This window comes from Centroberyx gerrardi, chromosome 2 (genome assembly GCF_048128805.1).
Source record: "Centroberyx gerrardi isolate f3 chromosome 2, fCenGer3.hap1.cur.20231027, whole genome shotgun sequence".
In the NCBI taxonomy this organism is placed as follows: domain Eukaryota; kingdom Metazoa; phylum Chordata; class Actinopteri; order Beryciformes; family Berycidae; genus Centroberyx; species Centroberyx gerrardi.
The window spans coordinates 9465813-9491671 of record NC_135998.1 but is presented as its reverse complement, the minus strand read 5'-3'; the positions used below and the strand labels follow the sequence as shown (position 1 = coordinate 9491671).

The 25859-nt window shown below is 41.6% G+C and overlaps 1 protein-coding gene across 2 annotated transcripts in view; it reads right to left on the bottom strand.

Moving 5' to 3' along the window:
* Positions 1-628: 628 nt before the first annotated feature.
* Positions 629-25859, bottom strand: part of stxbp1a (syntaxin binding protein 1a) — a 34450-nt gene continuing 9219 nt past the window's right edge. Inside the window, exons 2-19 of one of the 2 annotated variants that reach the window (XM_071909671.2) lie at positions 21736-21785; positions 20415-20496; positions 19814-19890; positions 19317-19395; positions 18192-18295; positions 15034-15182; positions 13330-13414; positions 12287-12417; positions 11259-11366; positions 10953-11013; positions 10212-10277; positions 10059-10139; positions 9566-9704; positions 8507-8616; positions 8056-8157; positions 7029-7114; positions 5426-5580; positions 629-738 (exon numbers count right to left, since the gene is read on the bottom strand). In XM_071909671.2, coding sequence (XP_071765772.1) covers positions 656-738; positions 5426-5580; positions 7029-7114; positions 8056-8157; positions 8507-8616; positions 9566-9704; positions 10059-10139; positions 10212-10277; positions 10953-11013; positions 11259-11366; positions 12287-12417; positions 13330-13414; positions 15034-15182; positions 18192-18295; positions 19317-19395; positions 19814-19890; positions 20415-20496; positions 21736-21780 — 1743 coding nt within the window. In that variant the 5' untranslated portion in view covers positions 21781-21785 and the 3' untranslated portion in view covers positions 629-655. Of the gene's footprint in view, positions 739-3738; positions 3849-5425; positions 5581-7028; positions 7115-8055; positions 8158-8506; positions 8617-9565; positions 9705-10058; positions 10140-10211; positions 10278-10952; positions 11014-11258; positions 11367-12286; positions 12418-13329; positions 13415-15033; positions 15183-18191; positions 18296-19316; positions 19396-19813; positions 19891-20414; positions 20497-21735; positions 21786-25859 lie in introns of those variants that run through there. The other variant, XM_071909670.2, reaches the window with a different exon arrangement.

The window sequence follows — 25859 nt, the reverse complement described above, 5'->3', positions numbered from 1 at the left end:
ACAGAGCTGTTTCTCACGAGTTCGAGCTTCTGATCTGAAATCAGTTCGGCCGTCGTCACACACAGAATGTGTTTTTTAAGCGCTACTTCCTAGTAAAAGCAATGTTAATTCTGCGATTTTTCCCAGAACATCCACACCGAATACATACACAGGAACAGTCCACACGAGTCCAAGCATGCTACTGATACGAACATCTCAAATAGGGTACTCCTCTATAGTCCTTGGATGAAATATATTGCATGTTGAGTGAGATGATTTTTACTACATCAACCCTTCAAACTACACATCCCTCCTCCACCCACTACCAATAAAATTCACACCAAGAAGAGAAACCAAAGGAACAAACAGAGAAAATCTCTACCTTTTACACATTCTAGCAGGTATCATAGCATACAATATTACATTTGGTACTTTCAGTTTTAAATGGCCTTTTGTTGATATTTAAACCGTTTTAAATAAGTTTATTTAGTTGCATCCATTGTAAAACATGAGAATACTTGCAATGATTTTATTCTTTGTTACAACATATATATTTTTTTTCATCTAAGATGTCATTGTTTTTTTTTGTTTTTTTTTACTTCTCGAGCAAGATGCATACACAATGTAGGATTCGGGGGGGGGGGGGGTAAGAGGGAAGAGATGTGATTGGAAGATTTTAGCTTGTCACTTCCTCGTCTGGTTTGTTCATGGCCTTGAGCTGTTCCAGGAGACTGGTGGGGGTGAAGATGTGGGTCGATCCTGGGGAAGAGCACACACGCACGTATACACACGCACACACACACGACACACACACAAACACACACGGCATTAGATCGGCCCGTATACACACGGCACCAGAGGGGAAAATGTGTTTTCAGCTCTTGCTATGAATGCCTGGATGAGAGCATTCTCACATAATGCGAATGAAAGTAAAAAGGTAGAAACATTGAGCAACCAAAGTGGAGAAATCATAATCAATAGCCAGCACTTGAAAAATGGATCGTGTATCAAAGCTATTCCTCCCCCAAAATATTCACTTTACAGTCATACAGCCTGATAAAAATTCATAAAGCTTGACGTTATATTACATGCAGCTGAACATTGACATATGGAAGCACACGGATCAGTGATGACACCACAACACTGTCAGCATTCTGTGAGCTGAAAGCAGTTAATACAAATCCTGCCACATCAAACCTCTACCACAACACAGCAAATCAGGTGTTAGCAAAATGTGACCTCGAAGGCCCCCAATCAAACGGCATGCAAACGGCCGATAAATACGGCTCAAAACAATGAAACACTGCAAAAAAGACAAAAGCAGATATCCTCTAGTTCAGTGCGATCGTCAAATCCCGAACCCTCCCAAATTTAAGTCTATGCTCTACCGTAAATATGAATGAAAAATGCAAAATTGATTAACCCTGATAACATATGGATGAGCTGAGGCTGTTTTGACAGCTGAAGACACATTTCAGACATTGTAAAACTTGAAAGGTGCAGGACCGGAGTAAACCAAACATTTGTCGAGCTCGTTTGTCGCCGGGCTACATTTTCAAATCTGTAGATGGCTTACCCCCATCCTGAACAAAACCGGGACCCTTGGTAATAAAGAGGGCAAACAGACAGACCAAAGTTTTGATTTACTCCACACACCTGTTCAACATTATTCACAGCATTTCATCTTCATTGGTTTGTTTCTGTTGCAAAGCTGCGTGTTTCTTCCAATTTGGCTTACCGGAGTTGCTTACGTTCAAAATATATTCGCACTAAAACTAAACTTGATCCTCGAAACGAGAAGTGCGAGTGCTTCACGGTACAAACAGGCACAGAAGAGAAAGAGGCAAGTCCATCTCAAGTTGGGTCACTATGGCGATGCAGGGGTCGTGGGTGTGAGGGAGGTGGGTGGGGTTGGGTGTGGGTGAGAGCACTAGTCACAGAAGTCAACTTCGGACTGGCCTCGCCTGGTTCTCTCCTGTCCCCTCCCAGGCCCAAACACACAGCTTTGTGGGCCTCGTCGGCCCAGAAACACAACACAGCGACGTTGATCTCCAACGCCAAAGTATATTGTACATGAGTAGGTTCAGACCAAAATAGCAGAACAAAAACAAACACTTGTTTTAGTAAGTAATGGCCATTTTGTTCGGGAAGTGTTGGATGTGGCAGTATGTGGGGGAGCATCCATACTGCGCATGGTGAGAGTTGCTTACTGAGAAAATCCAAAACCATAAAACCAAATGTTGGTTCATAAACGATATAGCTTTAGCAGATTAGTTGAGAATGAGATGGATGCCCTTGACTGCTATGGAAATCTGCCTTTAACAGGGTAAAAAATCCAACTTTCAAATGACAATGTGTGTAATTACCAAATCAGGCAGTGGTCATGGGTATTTTTTGCGAATGAGCGTACGTTTTGCACAGGTTTCCAGGGATTCTGTAGTATGTGCTTTTGTGGTCCTGCCCCAACATACTGAAACCTAATTGTCTCATACTGACCGATGCAGAGGATGAGCTAAGGTAAAGATGGAGCTTCTCCAACTTGAGGGGGAGGAGAGTGAGGGGAAATTAGTGGCAGCTGTTTGGGATGTGTGGCATCGGTCTTCTAGGTGCTAAAGCATATCAGGTGGAACATTGCTACATTCCCAGACTCTGTGTCAGCAGAGAGGCATTGCAGAGGCACAGTTGCCAACAGTATAAAGGCAGCGATACACAGGGCAACTTTTTGGGCAACTCCGATGAGAGAGTTGCCTCAGCATTGCTGCTCTAATCACATAGGAGCATCTTGCTGCCGAGGAACATCTGAATCGGTTTTTCCGCACTTTGTTGCCTGATCCTGGGAGTCTTGCCCATCTACATTGCCCCAAAAATTGCGTAGTATATCACCACCCCGAAATATATTACTGTGATGGAGATAATCGTTTTGCTAATATCCAGTGCTCTCTGCAGACGAGCCATGAGCCATGTGAGCATGTGATGGGCTGAGAGAGAGTGACGTGGAGGAGAGGGGGAGGAGGTCAGAGGACTGGGAGCGAAAAAAGAAGGAAAAAAAAAAGAGAGAGAATCCTTCTTTGAAATCCAACATCAACTCAAGGACCTATCCTGAAAGAAACCATTAAAAATAAAAATCAAGGTGATTGTCTTTGGGAAGGGTTAATTAGAAAAAAATAAAAATAATTAGACAGTAAAAAACTAATAAGGATGGATCTCGGGGGTAGATTAAATCTGCGCCAAAAAACGAGATTAATTTTTGGGAGCGGGAGTGAGAGTGCAACAAGCTCAAAAGGGCCCTTGGGTGGGCATCGAGGGGCGATTTAATCCACCCAGCTGAGATGATGGGAGGAGGAGGCAGCAGGGATGGGGTCACGACCCCCTGAGGCATGGCCACTCTTCCGCACAGACTTCACTTCCTATAGGCACACGCCCAGAAAACCTGCCTGAATGGCACGGACACACACTATTGGTTGTGGTGATCGCAATTCCAGCTCTGATTGGCCAACTCTCGGCCTGTAGGGAGTGGAACCTGAGGGAGTGGTCCATGCGGTGAGGAAAGGCGGGGGGGTGGGTGGGGGGGTGGGTGCCCATCCCTGAAGGTAAGAAGGAGGGGGGGGGTGGAGTTACATAAAACAGTACTGAGTGTCATAAGAAGGAACGAGAAGAAAGCCCTTGTGCTGTGGAGGTTCAGAAAGGGCTTCTTTGTGCGGCTGCCTTTACTTTTTTCAGTGTGATTTCTCTCTCCCTCCCTCCCAATCTGTCTCTGCCTCACTCGTCTGAGGGGTCTGGGTCCTCAAAGGACACCCTAGTGGACTCTCGGAAGTCGGGGTGCTGCAGGTCCGTTAAGAATTTGGTGGGGGTGAGCGTGTGGGTGGAACCTGTGGAGGAACAGAGGCGGCTTCACCACTCATTTTCTCAGCACATGCCACGCCCCCTTCCCCACTCTCTCTCTCTCTCTCTCTCTCTCTCTCTTCCTCCACCTCTCTGGCATCATGAAAAAAAAAGGGTTAAAACAAGCCACCCACAGCACCCGAGCGTACGTGCAGACACACACACACACACTGTCACACACACACACACACACACAGGCACAGAGACACACTCGTCCACTGACTGCTCACACACTCACTTTGTCACACAAACACAAAACTGGGACGTACAGACACAGAAAAAGACATGGCGTAGCTGCAATTTAAAGACAACAGTTTTTTTTTAAAAAGACAACAGGTTTCAAGCGGAAGCAGAGCACAACAAAAACTAACAAGACAAACTGTTTCCCATTTATAATACAGACACAGACTGGCTGGCTAGGCTGAAGACACTGAATAAACAGATAGACTACACAGGGGCATAGTAACAAAAAGGGCTATTTTTACATAACACATTACACACAATAGGCAGGTCGGAGCGATCATTTGCTGCTCTGTCTGTAGCTACACCTTCCACGTACTGTAGGTTACGTAATATTTCTCAAACACAGTGAGTGTCGGCCACTTTGCTGTGATAACTAAACCGGTGTGGAAATTATATTTAGGCCTGCATGACTCTGGACTAAGTGGGATTCATGATCTGGGTGCATCAAAGTAAAAAAGCAAATTATGTCCTATGTACATGGGCTGTGCTATGTTGGTGTCTATGATTGATTAAGGGTATTTTCAGAACAACAAAAACTATTTGATGGCTTCTCCCCTGATTGTCATTCTTAATTCACTCTAGTCAACATTGAGAAAAAAGTACAATTTTAGCACAATAATTGCGTTGTTCTCATGTCCGTGCACGCTGACCAGAATCAGTGAAAACAAATTCAAAAAGTGTTGCACAGTAAGTCAGTATTTAACTCCGTCTGTCCGTCCGTCAGTCGCTCATTCTGTCTCACAGTCAGTGTAAAATTAAATGCAAACCTTACATCTATGTCAAACCACACTGCAAATATAGGCATCTTAACAAGTCATTTAACCTTGTTTTCAGTCTTGAAGCCTTACTTTTCTTAAAGTAAGTGAAATAATTTGCCAGTGGGGTAAGATAATTACACTTTTTCCCAATGCATTTCAACTTAATTCAATAATTTTCTTGAAAAAGGCAATATCACCTTGAACTTGTTGCTGATGTCTCCACTTGCTTCAACATAATGTTACTTAATTCCAGAAAATTCTGTAAAAAAAAAATTCTGTTGCATTGAAAAAAAGCAAATTAATCTCACCCCATTGGCAGTTTTTTTTCACTTGCTTTAAGAAAAATAAGATTCTATAAGCTTAAATGTCCCATGAAGATTATCTATTTTTATTTGTTTTTGCACTGTATGTCCATCTCTACCTCAGTGCCTCTTCACAGGGTGCGACTGTCCAATCAGCTCTCACTCCCTGTGGTTGACTCCCTCCTTCTCTCCCTCCCTCCCTCCCTCCCTCCCTCTTTCTCTCGGCCTGCGCTCAGTGGCGCCCCCTGTTGCAACACTCACCAATGATGGCTTCCCACTTCCCATTGGCCTGTGTGACCTCATAAGCGCAGCGCATCTCGCTGAAGGCCGCGCCCCCGATGATGAAGACCATGACCCGTGGCCCGGTGCGGTACTCTCCAGGTGTCTTGTTCTTGTGCCAGTGTCCGTACCGGGCGCTGCCGGGACAGGAGGGAGAACCAGGGTCACGTTTTTTAGACAGAGACACTTTATGAAGTAGGGCTTCGTCTTTTGAACCTGACACCCAAATCATTTTTTTTTTACTTTTCCACGGTGCTTTTTTTAACTGTAATGCCAAATCACTGCCTGTTTCTAGTTGTTTCTCCTTCACATAATCCTTCTGTAGTGGGGAAACATATTTCTCTCCACTTTTCCTGCACAGAGTTATCAGGATTTTCGTGCTCATTTCATGGAATTACAGGAGACCAGGCTGTTTTGTCATGTGGGTCACCAGTTCAAGACCCCAATAGATAAATAGAGACCAGGCTCCAAAGAAAGAGGCGAGGCAAGACAAGTGAAAGGGTTTTACAGCGTATCAGCGTATCAGAAGTGAAAGTGAATATGAATTGAGTTGCATCTATGCACCTATAAGTGGGCTAGATGTTGACTCAACTATCCTAATGTGGTTGATTGTCAGTGCAGGATTGAGCCGATAACTCTGGGGGAGGGGCGTCCAGCTCAGTTTCTAACGGGAGAGGATCGGGTGTCAAATCAATACAGACCAGCACCATCCACCACCACCGCACCGACTGGGGCGTAAGAATTAACATGGGTCAATAAGCTAGCGCGCGGGCCAGATTGAATACATTTTGGAATAGTGACACTGATTTGAATTGATATCTATTAGACTTAATTAGTTTCATCATCTTAGTGCAATATTTAATTTCTTAGTAAGATACTCAGTGCATAACACAGATTAGAAGGATCTTGAAGATAGTTAAAAAAAATATTTTGTTTTACAGTTTTCCTGTTTGTATCTTGTTTTAAGACTTTTAAAGACTCTTGTTTTTTCCTCTTTGTTTAAGTACAATGCTGTTGGCAAGTAAAAACCCTGTAACTAACTGTAACTGTAATTTTGTTGATTTTTTACCTAAATTGAAGAAGTACATGGGCCTGTATCGGTGGAGAAAATTTTATGACCCTTCAAAAATCCCAAACAATAATTTTAAAAATGCATGGTCATCAATGCAAAAATATATTTCAGAGATGTTCCTACCCGACAGCATTGATATATATATACAGTATATATCTATATGCTATTTTTTTGTGTTATCTCCTGTGTTGATGATCTTTCCTTTTGCAACGTATTTAATATGAACAGGAATATCTACATAAAATCCCATGTATTGGTGAATCTGAGCTTTTGTCATTGCTCTGTCCTTGCAGTGGGATCTGTGTATGGCTCTCTCTCTCTGTCAGTCATTAGTTAACACCTCCCCGTTCCCCATTTTTCAGAGTATTGATCTGTCCGACCCATCCCCCTCCCCTCTGAGCGCAAATTACTATTGATCTATGACCCACCCTTTCTGTCTTTGTAATCGAGATAGGGCTACTACAATGCAATAAATACCCTAATGTGTGCATATGTGTGTGTGTGTGTGCGTACCTGACTGCAGTGGTGCTGAAGGAAGCAGAGGAGCGGGTGGAGATGTAGGGGTAATGCTTGGTGTCCAGTTTATCATCAATAGCATCCTGCAGGGGGGAGGGGGGAAGACAAAAAAGATCTTCGTCAGCAATATTGTCTACCTCCATAATGTCACTGACGTATGTATGCACAACCACACACACACACACACACACACACACACACACACACACACACACACACACACACTCGAATAGAGGCTTTGGAGCTGCGTCACAGATCTCCTAGCAACCAGGTCTGGCGCCATCATGGAGGTCCAGTGGAGAATTGGCTAAATATATAACAATCAGGCTAGAAAGGAGAGAGGCCTGAAAAAGACTGTGTTGTGGGTATAGGTCAAGTCAGTATGTTATGAGGAAACATGAATAGACTGATGAGGTAGATTAGTTTCCAAATTTAGGTTACAGTGACACAGTAAACTGTCTTGTCTTTAGCCCTAGTCTCTGCTCCAAAACACTCTGAGTTGTAGCTTGAGAATTGTCAGCTTAACCTTAACCGGTTTAGCTTTAGCTTTAGTGTTAGCTCACAAACTAGCCAGCAGACTAATTTAGCAAAGAAACTAATGTTGATAATAACATGCGACTACTAACCATACTAAAAGCTAGCATCTACTAGCTAGTGTGCAAGCCAGATGTGTTAACAACAAGACCATGACGGTTAGCTGATACTACAGTTAACTAGCTAACAAGCTGACATTATCTGAACACAAAATTCAGTCAGTTGGGAAATTGATCAGTTCCCATTTAAAATCAGCACAGAAATTAACTATTGATTTCTGTTGTGATGAAGTTGTATGTTTAAAAACGCAATCAGCTGCTCTCAGCTATTGCTGCCCAGCTGAGGACCTCCAATATGGCCGCCAGATGGAGCGTTACGTCACCTGAAAGCCCTCTATTCTGCTTTTTTTTTAATATAGCATATACAAGATGATATAAATAGTACAGGTGCAGATGATTTAACCCCTGTAAACACACACACACATACACACCTCCATGATGTCCTTGACCAGTGGTGTCCAGCGGGACAGCTGGTAGGTCTGCTCGCTCACGCGCTCCTTCCTGTCCAGTTTCTTTCCTCGGCGGAGAGTGGACTGGTGAAGGAGAGGAGGAATGAAGAGAAAGAGAGAGAGAGACAGTGAAAAGGAAAGGAGAATATACAGAGAAAGAATAATCAGAATCATGTCACTCATTTACATCTACCAGGAATTTGTCCACGTTGATTGGTCCATATTCATTCCAACAACACTAAAAGACTTACATAGGCCAATAGAATTTCTCAAAACAAATAAAACATTAGGCAATTAGACAGGATTAGACAATGAATATGTGAAAGAAAGCGAGACAGTGAAAAAGGAGAGGACACTTTGCATAAATAATAAGAATAAAAAGATAAAAGGGAATAAGAAAGAGAGGAGCAAAGACACAGAAGTTGCATCTTACGTCTGTGATAATGGGCACGCCCAGGTGGGCCATGTTGGTGATGATCTCACTGTCCTCAGGAGGGATCTGAGCGTGCTGGATCAGCTTGTTCAGGTTCTCCTCCGTTATGCCTGAACACACACACACACACACACACACACACACACACACACACACACACAGTAAGACACACACCAAGGTCATAAGAATCATTTACTTTTGACCATGCATTGTGATTGGACAAGGTGTTTCATCAGTGCTTATAACCGTAAGTTGACTCAAACAGTATCCTGTCTACGATATAGCACTCTCTCTCGTATGTTATTGCTTAAAATATAATAACCTGTAATAATTCTGTTGAATTTGAGGCCTAGCAGGTTATTCCACTCTAACCTGGGAAACCATCTGCATTTCACAGGCTGCTTTTCTTTCTTTCTTTCTTTTCCTGTATCTTCTGTATCTCTATCTTCTTTTAAGGCACATTACTGGAACATCATTTTTAATGGGCTTGAACTGAACTGCTAACTTATAGCTCTAATTTGGCTGTAGTAGTTTTGTTAATTGGTTTGTTGGGAGTCCAGTATGGTTTCCTGAGTGAGTCTTAACGAGTGACAGGCTTTACTGGCACCAGCAGTGCTAGTTGTCCCTTTCTTAGAGTTGATTGCTGGTTGACAAATTTGTTTTTTTTGTTTATTTTACAACACTTTGTAACCTTTGTAAAGAAAAGTGATTTACAAATATGTAGAGAAAAGTGACATACAACACCAGGTGTTATTATTACTTTCAGTTGACAGCCTGTACTCATGACATCCATATGCAGATGGATTGTGAAGTTAATTGCAAAGTGAATTCCTCTGCACTGTAAGCCTTACATTTCAGTGGTTCTATGTGTAGTAGCCTAAGTCTGCATTGACATTAAAAAAGGCAATGGAGCAAGAGCTGAAAATTACCAAATTACCAAAATAGTGCAGAATGTAATTACAGTAAAACAAATTATGGAACAGTAGCATAGGGCAGCAGCACAGAGGCTATATAGACTTTGGATATGGATTCTTCATGCAGTCCGTAGCTCTTCCTTACCGTTCTTGAGGAAGATGTAGAGCAGGATGATGCGGATCTTGTCATATGTGGTGACGTTGGCATCCAGCAGGATGGGCACGATGGCCCTCATGGGGTCCTTGATCTTCTCTCCCTCAGCATCTGTGCCCATAGCCAGATCCTACAGAGACAGGCACACAGGACTCAGACCTCAGACCGCATACACATTTGTTCTTTAAAATGTTTTGAGAACCAGGTTTCTTCCTGAAAACCCTCAAATTCACACTTCCAGGGGCTGCGAAAAAACATTTTATTTTCACAGACCTAGTTATGGAAAGGTTTTGTAAACAATTGAGGAATTGATTGTCAAAATCTTGTGCCATTCAAACAATTTATTTATTTTTGACAATTAAAATTCATCCTCTAGTGTATAAATACAGCATATATGACCTTCTCTTCTCTTCTTCTACACTACTCTTCTACTCTTCTACTGTAATCTACTCTCCTCTCCTCTACTCTATTACTGTTATCTTACCTGTTCCACACGGCACAGCTTGTCCACTGTTCCCTGGTAATGCTTCATACAGTCCTCAGCCAGCTGCAGGTGAGTGGAGTACTGAAAAAGAGAAGGAAACAGAGTCAATATACACATACACACACACACACACACACACACACACACACACACCTTGCTGAGCTCCTTCTGGTACTGAGGCATCTTCTTCAACATCTGGGAGAGATCCCTCATTGTGGTCTGTTGGAAAAAGCAACATACACTCATATAAATTATGCAGAATAAATGGATGATGATATCAATTGATCTGATGAAAAAAAAAGGACAATATTCACGGTAACACACTATATCCATGGTAGACTTGGGTCTAATCTGAAACAAACCAGTTTACGTCCAAAATGAAATTTCTGCCATTGGAAAATAGAAACACCTACTCCTACAAAATGATCGATGCCACAAAACCAAAAAAGAAAATATAGTTACAGTTTATTTCAAAGGATAGCATGTAACTTCAGCCCTGTTTGACAAACTGAGACTGATACTGAATGATGAACTTTAGGTAATAATTTTTTCAAAAATGGATAGCATTTTGGAATAGATCTCTTCACTTGAAGACACTTAGAATGAACTTAGACTGAACACACTTAGACAGTGTGTGCATGTTGGTTAATTTAAGATGTGAGCCAGTATGCATTCATTTCTCTAATGGTTATTTGGAAACATTTATTACCTAATTAACTATATTCATTTAGCCTTTCATTCATGATGGCTACAACAAGAATTTCTCATGAATAAAGCAAGTCATCACCCGTGCTAACAGACTATATCCAGGCTGTATCCAGTCAGCAGCCAATATCCTGGTTATGTTCAGATTATAATATATATATATTTCTCTTAGCAGCCCTTCCTCCTCACCTTCTCCCCAGTGTTCATCCGCTTGCTTGAAGAAAATTCCTTCAGCTGGCGTGTCACTTCCCTAATGGCAAACACACAAAAAAGCAGCATTAGGTAAAATGTAATGGAGCCTAACTGGCTTACTGATCAGTTATTCAATAGTGATTAAGTTAAATTCCTCTAGTTTCAAGCAAGAAGGGAAACATAAGAGCAATAAGGCATTACACAAAGTTTAAGTCACATTTTCCACAAAGCCACCATGTTAGTCATCAGACAGAGCGGCAAAAGAGTAAGAGAAAGGATAAATAAAAAAGAGGGTATACTCACTGGGAAACCTCGGCTATGTGTTTGTGTCTCAGGCCGACCCACAGGTCATCGTCTTCATGCAGAAGAACCTCCTTCTCACGAGAGTCTCCCATGCCGCTGGTCTCATACCTGCAGCCGGAGGAAAGAAAAAGAGAAGCAATCAGTCGCATGTGGACAAAAAGACACAAACAGGGAGACAGACAGATCGGCGATCAGATGAAACAAGAGAAGGATAGACAGAAGGGGAGACAGACAAGTAGCGGAAAGGAACTCAAAAAACCTGAAGGCAAAAACTTCTATAATAGCACTACTCATAATCCTAATTGCACAAACATTAATTCTTATACTAATCCCACTAATAATAATAACACATATAATAAGAATAAGATTAAGTATGATAAAAACATGAATAATAACCCTCACCACTGCCAGCTATCTTATCTTGACTTTTACCTTAACCTTTAACCTTAATCTAACTCTCATTCTAACTCAACATCCTAACCCTAAAATTAAAGCTGCATTTCACAATTTCACACTTAGGCAGGCCCAAGTTGCAGCGAAGGAAAACTGAACTGTTTGAATTTCTTCAAGTCTGACGGCCCTCATTGTCCAGAAATGATGTAATGTGTCTCAGTCCTCGGTCCTAAATTTCTTCCTTTATTAGTGACTCGTAGGGGTGAAAATGGTTAAAAAAAATCAATATTGTCACAGCAGGTGTATGTATTTTGTTCTCAAGTTTTGATTTGTCACTTCTTGTGTGCCAACAGGATTTTCTGCCAGTGTTCATACCCAGAACCAGAATTTAATTTGGGCAAACAGGGCGAATTTATAGCGTCTCAATTAGTGGTACTGGGACGCTCTTCACTGTTGCAGGGCAAATTAGAGTCAGGCGAGAGTCAAGACAGGTCTATTTTTCCATGGAAGTCTTGCCTACCTTTTTCTCAATTAAGTCTGAAAAACAATCCTCACAAGTAACCACCTTTCTGGTTATTGTTCTTTACAGTAGACATTTGGCCGCTGAAAAATAGAGGACAAACAGGAACACGTACTTGTAAACATCGTTTTCGATGGGCAGCAGGTCGTAGCCCATGGCCTGGAAGGTGAGCTCATGGAGGACAGGGGACACGGGGTCAAAGGCCCGGTCCAGGATGATCAGCTGGGAGCGAGCCTTATCTGGACCCTACAGAGAGAGAGGGAGAGAGAGAGAGAGAGAAAGAGAGAGAGAGAGACAGAGAGGAGAAAGTGAGATAGACAAGAAAAGAAAGAAAGAGAAAGACAGACGGAGAAACAGAGATGCAGTGAGAGAGAAGGAAAGACAAGATTCAAGATTCAATAATTTATTGCCTTGTAACAAAGTTGATAGGAATTTGCCTCAGTGCAACTCTTAAGATGATAGACCACACACAAAATACACAGAATACATAAAATACATTTAAAAAAAATGAAGATAGATAAAATAGATAGAATGTTAAAAGGAGAGAGAGACGTGGAGGCAGAACAAGAGAGAAGATTGGAGGGATGGGAAATGAAAATATGAGAAATATGAGGAATGAAAGGAGCAATAAGATAAACATGCAATATCATTCTTCTGCAGTTCAACCATATAAACTGCAGCAACTGTAAGATAAATTAATTATACATTCTGCAGCCTTGAATATTATAAAGGCCATACATTGTAATTCAGTGATTTGAGGTACAGTAGAAAAGATTAATTTGCACATAAGATGATAAAAGACAGAGAGAAGAGAAAATATTCAAATTGTGGAGGTGAGATTAAAAAAACGTACATCCCAATCCTCAGTCACAGGTGCTGGATAAAGCAAAATGAAGTAAATCAAAGCAAACAATAAACGATAATGCGCACTGTGTAATGCTCCCACTGTGTATTTATTAACACCTACAGCCGGTGAAATGTTACAGCAGTGTAGGTGTTAATAAATACACCGTGGGAGCATTGGACACTGTGCAGATTTTATTGTTTGCTGAGATTACTTACAAAACAAAAGGCAAACAAAAACACATCTGAATTGGATAGGAGACAATAAATGACAGCAGAATTGGGGGGAAAATAAAAAGAAAACAGCGAGCTCACCTCTCCCATGGTGGGGTCATCTGCCTTGTAGGCGTCCAGCTTGTCCTGAACCAGCTGGGCCAGGGTGGCGTTGTCCTTGTACTCCCTGACAGACAGACAGACAGGCGGACAGATGGAGGGACAGACAGACAGGCAGATAAGTTAGACAGATGGAAAGATATGGAAGTAGACAGACAGAAAGACAAACGGGTGAACAGATAGACAGACAGACAGATGGATGGAAACGTATGGAAATAGAAAGACAGACGGAAGAACAGACAGATGAACGGACAGACAGACAGGGAGACCGACGATGGAAACGTATGGAATAGATAGATAGAAAGACAGATGAAGAGAGAGAGACAGGGAGACATGAATATGTAGGGAAGAAGGGAGGCAGACAGCGAGAGACACACAGACAAATGGGTCAAAGATAGACATTCAGACAGGCAGACAGACAGATGAGACAGAACAAGACACGCAAGAGGAAAATCTCCAAAAACAGAAATACATGTTGATGAAAATCTCCAAAAAAATATGTCCATAATATATTCTGAATGCATTTCTATGATAGATCGTGTGAAACTGTCAGCTGGGTTGTAGTGAAGAGACAAGTCTGCCCCAGTTTCCACAGGAACTAAAATCTAAGGACAAATACTGATCTCATGGGATACACTGACATTCAGGAAAATATGCTGAATCAGCGCTGTAAGAATTGTATTTTATTATTTTTTTAAAGGGGCATTAAGTAATCTATGACCCCTATCCACCCTCTATTGCTGACCATATGCAATTGCTCGCAACTGACACACATAATGAAGTCACATTTTCACAATAGAGACGACTAAGCTAGATAATTAGAGCAGAGATCCAACAGAGATGTCTAGTGAGGAGATAATATATCACAAAGCTAAATACTGTAATACTAATACTGCTTTATCGTTTGAGAATGAGGCTTTTTAGCCTTCGTAGCTGAAATGTTAGCACCGGTTACACTGGTCGCTCGCTTGTAGCACCGTCCTCCATTGTTCAGTGGGTGAAAATGCGAGTAGGTGGAGGAGGAGATGTGATCAAAGTGTCTTGAAATTCAAAAGGTTGGGAAGTTTTTGTTCCAAATCAGAGATTACAGGCCACAAAGTGAATTTTGAAAGCCAGAAATCTCAGGTAATCATTCATTATTGATGAATACCCGGCAGATAGCCTATATTATGGTCATTTTGTGCTGTGAGACAGTAAAAACCTTACTTACTGCACCTTTAAATGTCATTTTTGAGATGATGTGAGCCAGTACCATCCACTGAATTCACAGTGTCCTGAAGCAGAGGCAGGATAGAGTGTGCAGGTTTTCACTCCAACCAAACACTACACAGGTAATTTCACTGATCAGTTCCTCCTCTCTGGTTGCAGGTGTGTTAATCAGTGAAATCAGCTGCTGTAGTGTTTAGTTGGAGTGAAAGCCTGCAGACTCTCGGCCCTCCATGGCACACAGTTTCTCTTCCCTGTCCTAAAGCGTTAGCATAGGAACTGGAGCAAACTATAAACTCAAAATACACAGTGAAAATGGCAACAACAAGCTTCTCATCGTCATCACACAGCGCCTGGGTCGACAAAAGACCTTCTCTGTCAAATTCTGCTGTTTCCTTGAATGCTAAGAAGCCTTTGGGAAGCCAGACTCCACCCACGGGTGTGTGTGGGTTCAGGTTAGCGCCCTCTACTGCTGCTCACCCTCGGTATCTGACGGCGGGATACTCCTTCAGGGTGGCACACAAAGTGGCCAGCTGCTCCGCCAGCCTCTCCATCACTGGGTTCTTCAGCTGGGTCTTGTGGGGGCTGTAGAAACTCTGGAAGGCATCTGGGTTGTCCAGAGAGTACACCTGCACACACACACACACACACACACACACATTAAATCACACGTCCATAATGTCCTATCCAATAATGAAAATAGCAGTGCCCGCAGCTTCCAGATTATGGATGTCAGTTTCATAATGGGAATCAATATTCAGCAGTGCACTGCAAAAACTTTTAACTTATTTTCAGACTTATCAAGCTTATTTTGTGATATTTTTAGTCAAATTATCTCACTGCACTGGCAGATAATCTTGCTGGTTTCAATAAATTTCACTTGATACATGCTAGTATGACTTCTTTCAAGAAATCGTCATAAAACAATGAAGAAAATCTTTTTTTCACGTTCTGTCCTGAAACGGTAAAATTATCTACCAGTGCAGTAAGATGATTTCACCAAAAAAATGCTAAAATAAGGTTAATAACTCTGGATACAAGACAACAAGTCAGTTTTTGCAGTGTGTACAGTGTCAGACAACAATGGCTTCATTTACTGTTAGAAAGTACTACTGCATCACATCACACATACGGCCCTCTTCTTCTTTTCTATCTAGTATTTCTGTCGCACGCCACTGAAAAGGGCAAAGCTCGGCCTCCTGGCTACTGTGTCAAGCAGCAACACAGAGATACAGAGTGACAAGACAATGAAGGGGGCGTTGTTTCCCTGCTTTTCTTGATTGGCGCTCTTCTCCTCCCTGTCCATCACTGACCGTCCTTCCCTCTCTACTTCCACTCTCCTTTCTGCCTCCTATTTAACATCTTTCCTTGCTCAGTCTTGATCACATTCTGCTCCTTTCTCCCCCCAAAACACACACACACACACACACACACACACACACAAGGTGTTTTGGTCTCTTGTTTTTATCTGTATTAGTGTCCTTTACTGCTCCGTAAAACCCTGTTCAAATCTGCCTTGTTAAAAGCACTCTCTTACTCTGTGTCCTTCCTATCCTTCCTATCCTATCATGCTCTCTTCTCCCTTTCCTACATTTACCGTTCCCTTTCCTCCTCTCCTCTCTCCTCTCTCCTCTCCTTGACTCTATACCTCTCCTCTCCTCTCCTGCATCCTCCTCGCAGCCCGCTCCCTCCTCCCACCCCATCTGTCCATGGTCACATGACCGTCCTTCTGCTCTGCAGATGGGTCCCTATGCTAGCCCGGCTCCCATTCGCCGCCGTCCGCTGTGTGGATCCCGACTCGTCCAATGAGAGCAAGAGTGCGGGCGGATGGGCGGGCTCATGAGGCAGCACTTTTGCCTGGAGCAGAAAAACCCCCTGACTCTGAATTAATCGTTGTAGACAGGGGAGAGCAAGGCATTGTGGGCCAGCCAGCATCTTCAGCCAGTGAGAGAGCAAGGGATAGACAGAGGGAGGAGGAGTGGTATGGAGGGAAGGAGGGAGGGAGAGAGTGGTGAGGAAGAAATGTAGGAAGAGGCAAATTTCTGGAGAAAAGGGAGAGGTAAGTAGGAATAAATACAGATACAGCAGTATAGAGCAGTATGTGCGACGGCAAGAAAAGAGGTATGGAGGGGCGTAAAAATGGAGAAACAGAGTGAGGGAGGTAGAGAACCGTAGAGGAGAGATGGAAGGAGGCAGGGATTTAGAAAGTGAGGGATGGTAGGAAAGAAGGGAGAAGGAAGGGAAAGTGATGTGACAATGTGAGTCCTTCTGGAACAGTCTGCCAGTAAACAGAGTGACTGGTGAGTCACAAGCATTGGGCCAACGACCACCTGAATGTGTGTGTGTCTGTGTGTGTGTGTGTGTGTGTGTGTGTGTGTGTGTGTGTGTGTGCTGTCTGTGTGTGTCAGTGTGTGTGTGTGCTGTCTGTGTGTGTGTCAGTGTGTGTGCATGTACTCTGCTGTAATCTCTGAATTCTCTCCCTCCGCCCTCCTCCCTCCGTCACTTTTTATCTGTCTCTGATCCTAATAACGGATAACCTCTCCATTAGTGTTTCTGTCCATGTCCTTTCCAGTATCACTCTCCTTCAACCTGGCTTTCCATCTTAATCGATCTCTTACTGCTGCGGCTGGAGCTTTCTGTCTCTCTCTCTCTCTCTCGCTCTCTCTCTCTCTCTCTCTCTCTCTCTCTCTCTCTCTCTCTCCCTTGTGCTTAGTTTTCACAGACCAGTGACCAACAACAGCAAAGTAAACCGATGTCATGCATTGTCTTCTGGGAGGAGTGAAGAGAGTTGGAGAGCAGTGAGAGTGGTGAAAATAAAGGTGGAAATGACTCAGAAATAACTCTGCCATTACACAACTCATTCTGCAACTAAACACTGGTGACAACAACTTAGTTTTTACTTAACGTTAACAACAAGATAGAAAGAAGGCTGCTGCTAGCAAGACGAAACTGTCACCAAAAGAGTTAACAATCAATTTAGCCTTAATTTAATTCAATTTAGCCTTTTGTATAAGAGCAGAAAATTGCATATAACTGCTAATATACTCGCAAGCAGAAAATAAAACTGAAGTACCAGAAGTGAAATGTATTTTTCACATCGTTGTCACACACACTGTTACATGCCATCTATCTATTTAAAGAGTGCGTAAACACACCGCCAGTCTCCACCTAGCACACAATTTTGAAAGGTGAGAAAACCCCAACAGGGTCTGGCTGTAGACCTCCAGCGTCAACAGGGTCTGGGGAGCGAGAGCCAATAGAAGTGTGTGTCTGTGATAACAGATCAGCCATCTCTACTTGGAGGGGGAAACAATTTTCTGATCGCAAAGCATTTGATGCTGCCAAAGATGAAATACCTGCCTTGACAACACTGACTGAGGTGTGGCCAGAAGTTTCAGCCCATACAGAGAAGTGTAACAACTATTTTCTGCCTTTAGAAGCGGATGCAGGACTTAATTAAAGAAGAATGTTGAAATTACAGGATTAATGCTGTTCACTATATATAACCATGTTTACAGCTGAGCTCAGTGCTACATTTAGTGCTGATTCGCTCTTATACATACACATGAGCACACAAACACAAACATTATCTGCCTCCTTCTCCTTGTCGCTTGGCCTTCCTTCTTCTAAATGCTTACCTGAGACTCATAGGGCAAGAAGGCGATGTTGATCTCCGTCAGAGTCTTGATGGTTTTGGAAGCACGGCTCTTCACCAATTCATTGAACAGGGGGTCGGGGCAGGCTGGGAGGGGGGAGACAACCAAACAGCAACTCGTCATATTATTGTCAGATTAAAAACTTGCATCTCAATAAGGTGGAACTGAGAAAAACAGACTTTCTTCTAATTATCAGCTTTTTTACATGGTGCAAGGGATTCTGAATGGGTTTCCTGAAACTAACCTAGAACATTAAGGCAGTGATACAGTGGGCAACTTATGGGGCAACTCTGAAACACAACAGTGTGTAAAGAGTCAGCATTGTTTCTGTAATCACATTGTGCTGCCAGGAAACATTTGTTAAACTTTTGGCCAATTTTTTATCAGCTACATTGCCTCAAAAATTGCCCAGACTATCTTCACCCTAGAAGAACATTTTAAACTTTTACAGTAACACTGAAATTAAAATATCGTCACATGACAGCTGCTTCATACATTCAATTCAATTAAGGTCATCCATCTAACACCTTTGTGCAGTGAATCAATCTATTTTTCCATGATGAGGGAATTCCAAACTACAAAACTACTGCAGAATCACAGGTAACTTCAATTGCCTACACAAAAAACTCTGTTATTTTACGATATATTCCAACAGAGATCACAACAACAGAAAGGGACAATGTGAGGATCTTTGTGAATAATCCATTAATCCATCAAATCTACTTAATTAAATCATCAGACCCTTTCTGGCAATGGAGTTTGAGTTAAAATTAATTTATTTAGATATAAAAAGTGATCAAATATAAAAAGGAGAAAACTCTAAGGGGCTTATAAAAAAAAATCATTAATACACAAAAAAAACATAACATTAACACAAAAACATTCAAGAAACGAAACGACAACAAAACTCAACTAGGAAGAAAACTGTGTAACAAAAGCAAAACGCACAAAACACAAGCAAGTAAAATAAAAACAAACCGAATCAGACCTACAGCAGAAAACGACACGTATTCAGTTGTTATTGTTGTTATTTTCTGAACACAGGAGATTCATTGATCATCGTGAGCCCACACTCCACACTCCCCATCTGTCCCCAGGTATACTCACAGTCAGTGAAGAAGACGTGGGCTGCTTTGTATTTAGCTGAATGAGGGTCTTTGAAGTCTGCAATCAGGGTGTGCACAGACTGAGGAGAGAGAGGCAGAGACAATCAGTACGTCTGCACGCGTGTGTGTATGCCGTTGGTTTACATTTGTGTACGTGTGTGTGTGTATTGATAGAGAGAGACAGAGAAAGAGAGAGAGAGAGAGAGAGCGAGTGAGACACCATGGAAACAAAGGAGTGTGTGTGTGTGCGGTTTGCCTCGGCTAAGTCAACAACAGTGTGTTTGGCCACGCAACGCCTTCTCCATCAGCACCATGGCATATGGCTCCTGTGGGTGCTAACAGCACAGACCTGGCTGCCATAGACACCACTCTAAATATACACTGTGAATATAGTAAGAGTGTGTGTGTGTGTGTGTGTGTGTGTGAGAGAGAGAGAGAGTGAGAGAGAGAGAGAAAGAGAGAGAGACAGTGTGTGTGTGTGTGTGTGTGTGTGTTTACCTTCTCTGTGGGGGTAATCAGGTAAATGGCCTCCAGGGTGGGAAGAGGCTCTCGTCGCTTGTTTATGTCTTCCACAACTATCAGGAAACAGATATACAGGTTTAGAGTTAGATAGACACACAGATAAACAAACAAACAAACCAACAAACAAACAAACAAAACTGTGAAAGGGAAGAGAGAAACAGTAGATGCTTAGTGATGTGACCATTGTACACTACCAGTCAAAAGTCACTATGTTTTTCATTCTCTTAAAGCCATTTTGATCTAAAGGCTTATGTTTAAATGCTTGAAATTTGTTTCTCAGACAAATATAAATAGTGAAGTTGATGCCTATGTATGAATTTCTTCCCAAAAGAAGAGCTTTAAAGAACCTAAAATATAAGTAAATATATATATATAGTTTTGATTTAAGACACTTAAAACACTTTTTTGGTCACTGCATAATTCCATTTGTGTTATTTCATAGTTTTGATGTCTTTACTATTATTCTAAAATGTGGAAAATAGTAAAAATAAAGAAAAATGTGGTGTGTCCAAACGTTTGACTGGTAGTGTATGTCATAGTAGCTGAAATGGCAGAAATGTACAACTTTATCCCTTACTGGTGATTCCCTCTGTCATGATGTCTGTCATCTTGCAGCAGGATGACAACATCCTCATGCTCAGCTGGTCCACGATCAGCGCCTGGCAACAAGGAAGAAACCAGTAAATATACACACATAGCTATTATACACAGTACATGTTGTACATGTTGTACAATAAGTTTAATTCAAAAAAGCTATATATGCATTTTGAGAACTTTTGCCTGATGTGCATTACTCAATATTATATTCATTTATTTAATTTTGAGGAAAAATGTCTTTAGTTTGCTGATACCTTCAGCAGTAATTGTCAATAGTGAGTTTTATTTCCATGCCTGCAACCATGAATAATTCATTTGGGATAAACTGTCTTCATTGTTTGGAAAATCCTGCAGTACTGATGCAGGATAGCTGCAGCATGCTCAGCCCTTAAACCATGATGTCAGATTAATCTAAACTCCCCAAAAACATTAGAATAATAGATCTGGCTACATGTTGCTCACACACTCACTCTAAAAATGAGAAGTCAGTTACAGCTGTGTTAGGCGCAGACACCAGATATAGATATAGATTGAATGGTGTCTTCTGCTTTCCAACTTTTGAAGCTATATATATATATATATATATAATATGTAACCATGGTGCAGTAATGATAAATAATTTATACAGGGATGGAACGATGTTGAGCTAAAGCCCAGTGGGGCGATTTCATTGTCAGCTTCATAATGTCTCTATTGGCCCCCATTCAAATATCGACCAGAGAGGAAAATTTAGCATCAGCCCAGGCAGAAAATTAGTAGCCACAGGCCAACAGGTTTGTAAATTATCATTCCCTGGATGTATATCGACAAAGTCTGAAAGAGGACAACACCCTACGCAGTCGCTCAGGAGCCAGAGTCCTGCTGGTTTTCTATTTTACCTGGTAGTTGATTACTCATTACTCAGGTCTCATTCAGCCCAGGTGAATCTACCAGGTAATCAACTACCAGATAGAGTAGAAAACCTGAGGACCAACCGCTGCCCAACGGCCAAGCTGTCACTGAACAGATTAGACCAGGGAGAGGCAGCCATGAGCCACGGAAGGTCGAGACCAAAACACTACAGCAGCTGATGTCACTGATCAGTTCCTCTTCTCTGCTGGAAGGTGAGCTGATCAGTGAAATCAGCTGCTGTAGTGTTTAGTTGAAATGAAAACCTGCAGACTCTCGGCCTCCATGACCCATGGCTGCCCGTCCCTGGATTAGACGCAGTTTTTCTCAAACGGGCATTTTTTCTAATCATGACAAATACCTGCAAATTCATCTTAGTGATGTGAGTGTCTGACTCTGGTGCTGACTCTTACCTTCCATTCTCCCTTCTTCTTAACCTTCTTGATTACATCATTCATAATCTCTGTAAAAGAGAAAAAACATAAAAGGTTTCAGCAATCTGAGTGATACAGAGTCTCTGTTGAACAAACTCTTTAATGCTACTCAACATTTCAGTACATCCTCCTCCCATAGATTTGAAAGCAGAGCGCAGAAGTGCATGAATAGAACAGAATAGAACATTATTCTCTCACTCTCTCTCTCTCTCTCTCTCACACACACACACACACACACACACACATACCTACACTCTCTCACACACACATTGTGTATCAGCAGGTCCAGGTGCATCTATTCCCCCACGGTGAGCTAAGCTCCAACCACAGAGTGTGTATGCATGTGTGTGCATGTCAAAACACAGACACACACATGCATGCACACAGACACACGCACATGTATATTTCTTTGCCAAGTGTTCACATATGGCTCTGTCTTACATTACAGTATGTGCTCCATTTATCTTTAGTAAACTACACTTACAGCTGAGTTTTGTTATGTGATGATGTGTCTACAAATAGATATTGGCAACCTTTCTGTGATTGCTGCTAAAAATTATAATTATGAACTGTTGAGAGGCTAAACTCTGTTTCTGCCATGTACAATTAAGAACAAGCAGCCACAAGGATGATAACATAGACGATTAGACAGCAACTGCAGAAAATATCAATTTTTAACAAGGTGCTAAATTGCTAAATTTATTTTATTCCAATTCATTTCTACTAAGAATTTCTGAAACTGCAGTTGAAACAAGTGAAATTATCCCACCCTACTGGTATATTTTTACATTTGTTTGAATAAAAAAAGGGTTTTTAAAGATTAAATGACTGTCAGATTTTTATTTCATGCACTGTGTCACTGTGGAGAAGCTCTTTAAAAAAGCATAATGATAATCCGATACTGCAAATTCCTAAAATGCAGGACAATAAAACACACAGACAAGTCAAATGCGGCCTGCAACAAGGTTAACGACCCCATTTCTGTACCGGTAGAATAAATAATTTCCAAGGTTGAATAAGGATCAAATAAAAAAAGCAGAGTTTGTTCAAGGAGCAGAATGAGAATAGATTCTCCTCCGATTCTCAACGGCAGCGTTGCGGCCTGAAGAGAATAATCCCATCCAGTGTGGGTCAGGGTGTGACGGCCATGTTTGTGCCACGATGCTGATATTGGCCTGATCAGTGTGCCGGCCATCTGGCGGTCGCATTAGGATAAATCCATTTAGGGTGAATTACTGTTTAACATCATGCTGTATCACTGTGTATATGAACCGCTAAGCCGGGCTAAAACCTGAGGCCGCAGAGATACTGATGGATTACGACAGATTAAAAAGGACTTGTGTAAAAGAGTGGTGCCGGGCCATCGAATAAAAAACAGGGATTTGTTTGGTTCATCTAATGCTTGTTTTGTGCGCAACATGCAAGACAACGTCCAGCAATATTTTCCAGGTGATGAAAACACAGGCTGCTGATTGGTTCCTTTCAAATCAAGAGGGAGGGGCTTGTAGGAGGAGGCAACATTCAGATTCTCTAAAATTCGTACTTTCCAGATAGATGGATGGATGGATGGATGGATGGGTAGATAGATAGATAGATAGATAGATAGATAGATAGATAGAAAATATTTAAAAAGAAGCACTTAAAGCAATATTCCACTTAGTTTTAACATGGGGGTTATTTGGCACTTGACCGCCATGAAAACCAGAATATAAACTAATCACCAAGGTCTGATGCAGCTGGATGAGTTTGTAGCGTTCAGACTTTTACTTCCCATTCATTTGAATGAGGCCATGAAAATAACCTGAAAACTGACATTGAACACGTTGGTCAACAGATTCAACAACAGATCCCGCTGCTGTGATTTCCAATTGAGTGTTGGTCCAACGTTTTAGAACATAATTTCACCAAATAGCATTTTTATTGATAGAAGAGAACATAGCGGAGGGATACCATTTAGGAGAGATAGTTCCTGTTTGGGAGACCGGATCTACTTTTATTCTTAAATACTACTTTTAGTGTAAACCAAGAATAGAAATGCAAAATGACGACCGACCAAGGACTGCTTTATTGTCTTAAAAGCAGGATATGTTGTTGAATCTGTTCACAAAAGTGTTACATGTAAGTTTTCAGGCTATTTTCGTGGCCTCATTCAAACACTACAAACACTACAAACTCGTCCAGCTGCATCCGATCTTGGTGATTAGTTTATCTTCTGGTTTTCATGGCGGTCCAGTGCCGCATAACCCCCATGTTTAAACTAAGTGGAGTATTGCTTTAAGAGTAAGTAACGCTGGAAATTTGACCGGGACAATCCAAAAAGAGTGCCAGACTCCAACCTGCCACACTACCGTCTGACTCAGAGGAACTGTAACTGACCTCCTATGGGAAAGAGGATCTTGGAATAGTACGTATATTCTGACTGAATGACTGAGTTCACAGAGGAGAGAGATTCCCCGACTCAGCTCCGATCTATTTCCAGCTTTCCTCCATATTCTCTAAGTTGCCATGTCAGCACTGGTGTGAGAAAACACAAAAAAACCCTCAAATTTTGGTGATTTCCATGCATTTCCTCAAACTGAAGGAAGGCCTATACATTTCGTGTGTTGAGCAGGTTTTGTGACCCTGGAGCTTTTGAAGCCTGCTAGATTTCCAAGCTCCATGGCTATCATTCTAAAAACAAAGCTGGTTTTCTGAAGTCCTGACTTTTTGAAGATGCGTGTTTTTCATCCAGCAGCAACAGCAGGCCACAGGATGAGAGAGTTAGAAAAACAAAAGGGGCACCGGGGATATCCGTCACTCGTTTTCCCTTTCCTCTGCCGCCGCTCATGTGTTTCCTCTTGTTCTTTGCTGCAACATTTTCCTGACGGAGGTCGAATGAATGTTGCAAGAATGAAATCTCCTGTCACTTAACTGATACACTTTATTTTTTTCAAAGCGTGGAACCTCTTTTTCTCCAGCAAAGACGCTCTTCCAAACATATAAACATTACAAAATGAAGTATTGCAAAAGGCTACTTCCACACTTGTGCCTCTGTTTTGACTCAAGATCTAAACATTTGAGTAACATTGTGGTTGAATGGTCGAGTGCCATGTTTTACAGAGACTGTGTTGTAATCCATGTTGGTCGCAGGAGGCATAAAATTGGTCCCCAGATCAGAGGAAATATGTATCAAAGATAGCGAGCTGTAAGATTGCTGTAAGATAAGTGTGTTAAATTGCCCAAAGCTCTTGCAGTGTAAAGCAGGCTGAATAAATTACTGTGGGCTGGTAAACAAGGTACGTTTTGGGTTAATTTTCCAGTACAATTTTCAGCAAAGCAAGCTTGTGTCATCATAAGTGCTCTTTTGAAGATATGGTCCCTTAAGAAAAAGATTAAAACCACCAATATTGGGACGTCCTGGTGGCTCAGATGGCTAAGGCGAATGAAACTGCAACATCCTGGGTTTGAATCTGGTCCAAGACCTTTGTCTCATATCATCTCCTCTCTCTCCCCAATCCTTCCTGTCTCTCTTCACTGTAAACTTTCCAATAAATGCCCAAAAATTATCTTAACAAAACAAAAAAATGGATGTAATATACTTGCTTAAAAATTATCCATGTGAGACCTCATGGTTTCAAATATGTCTTGGCTATGAACCAAAATATCACATCATGATATGTTTTTTCTTATTTTTTAACAGTATTAATAGAAACAATATTCTATGATATTTGGTTCATCCAATACATTTTACTCTGTACAAATATTGTGCGACTCCAGGATAACATGCAAGTTTATCTTCCATCCAAACTGTTTACTCTTGATATTATGTGCTTAGAAGTAAGTAAAAAACAAAATAGATCGGTAGAAAAAGAAATATTTTAGTTGTATGTTTTTTTTCTGATCACCATATTGTAAACATTTGTTCATCCATGGCTCCATACTGGTATACTTTAAGATACAGGTATACCGTATGACCGTCTGAGCTAAAGTATTGAAGTGCTGTGGCTGCTGCACACACTCATAATTAAAGATTGAGAATAAAATTCAACATTTTAGTAGACGCACTCTGGATGGTTCTGTCTTGACTTCCTGAGAGCGGCACAACAATACAAACCAGTCAGAGA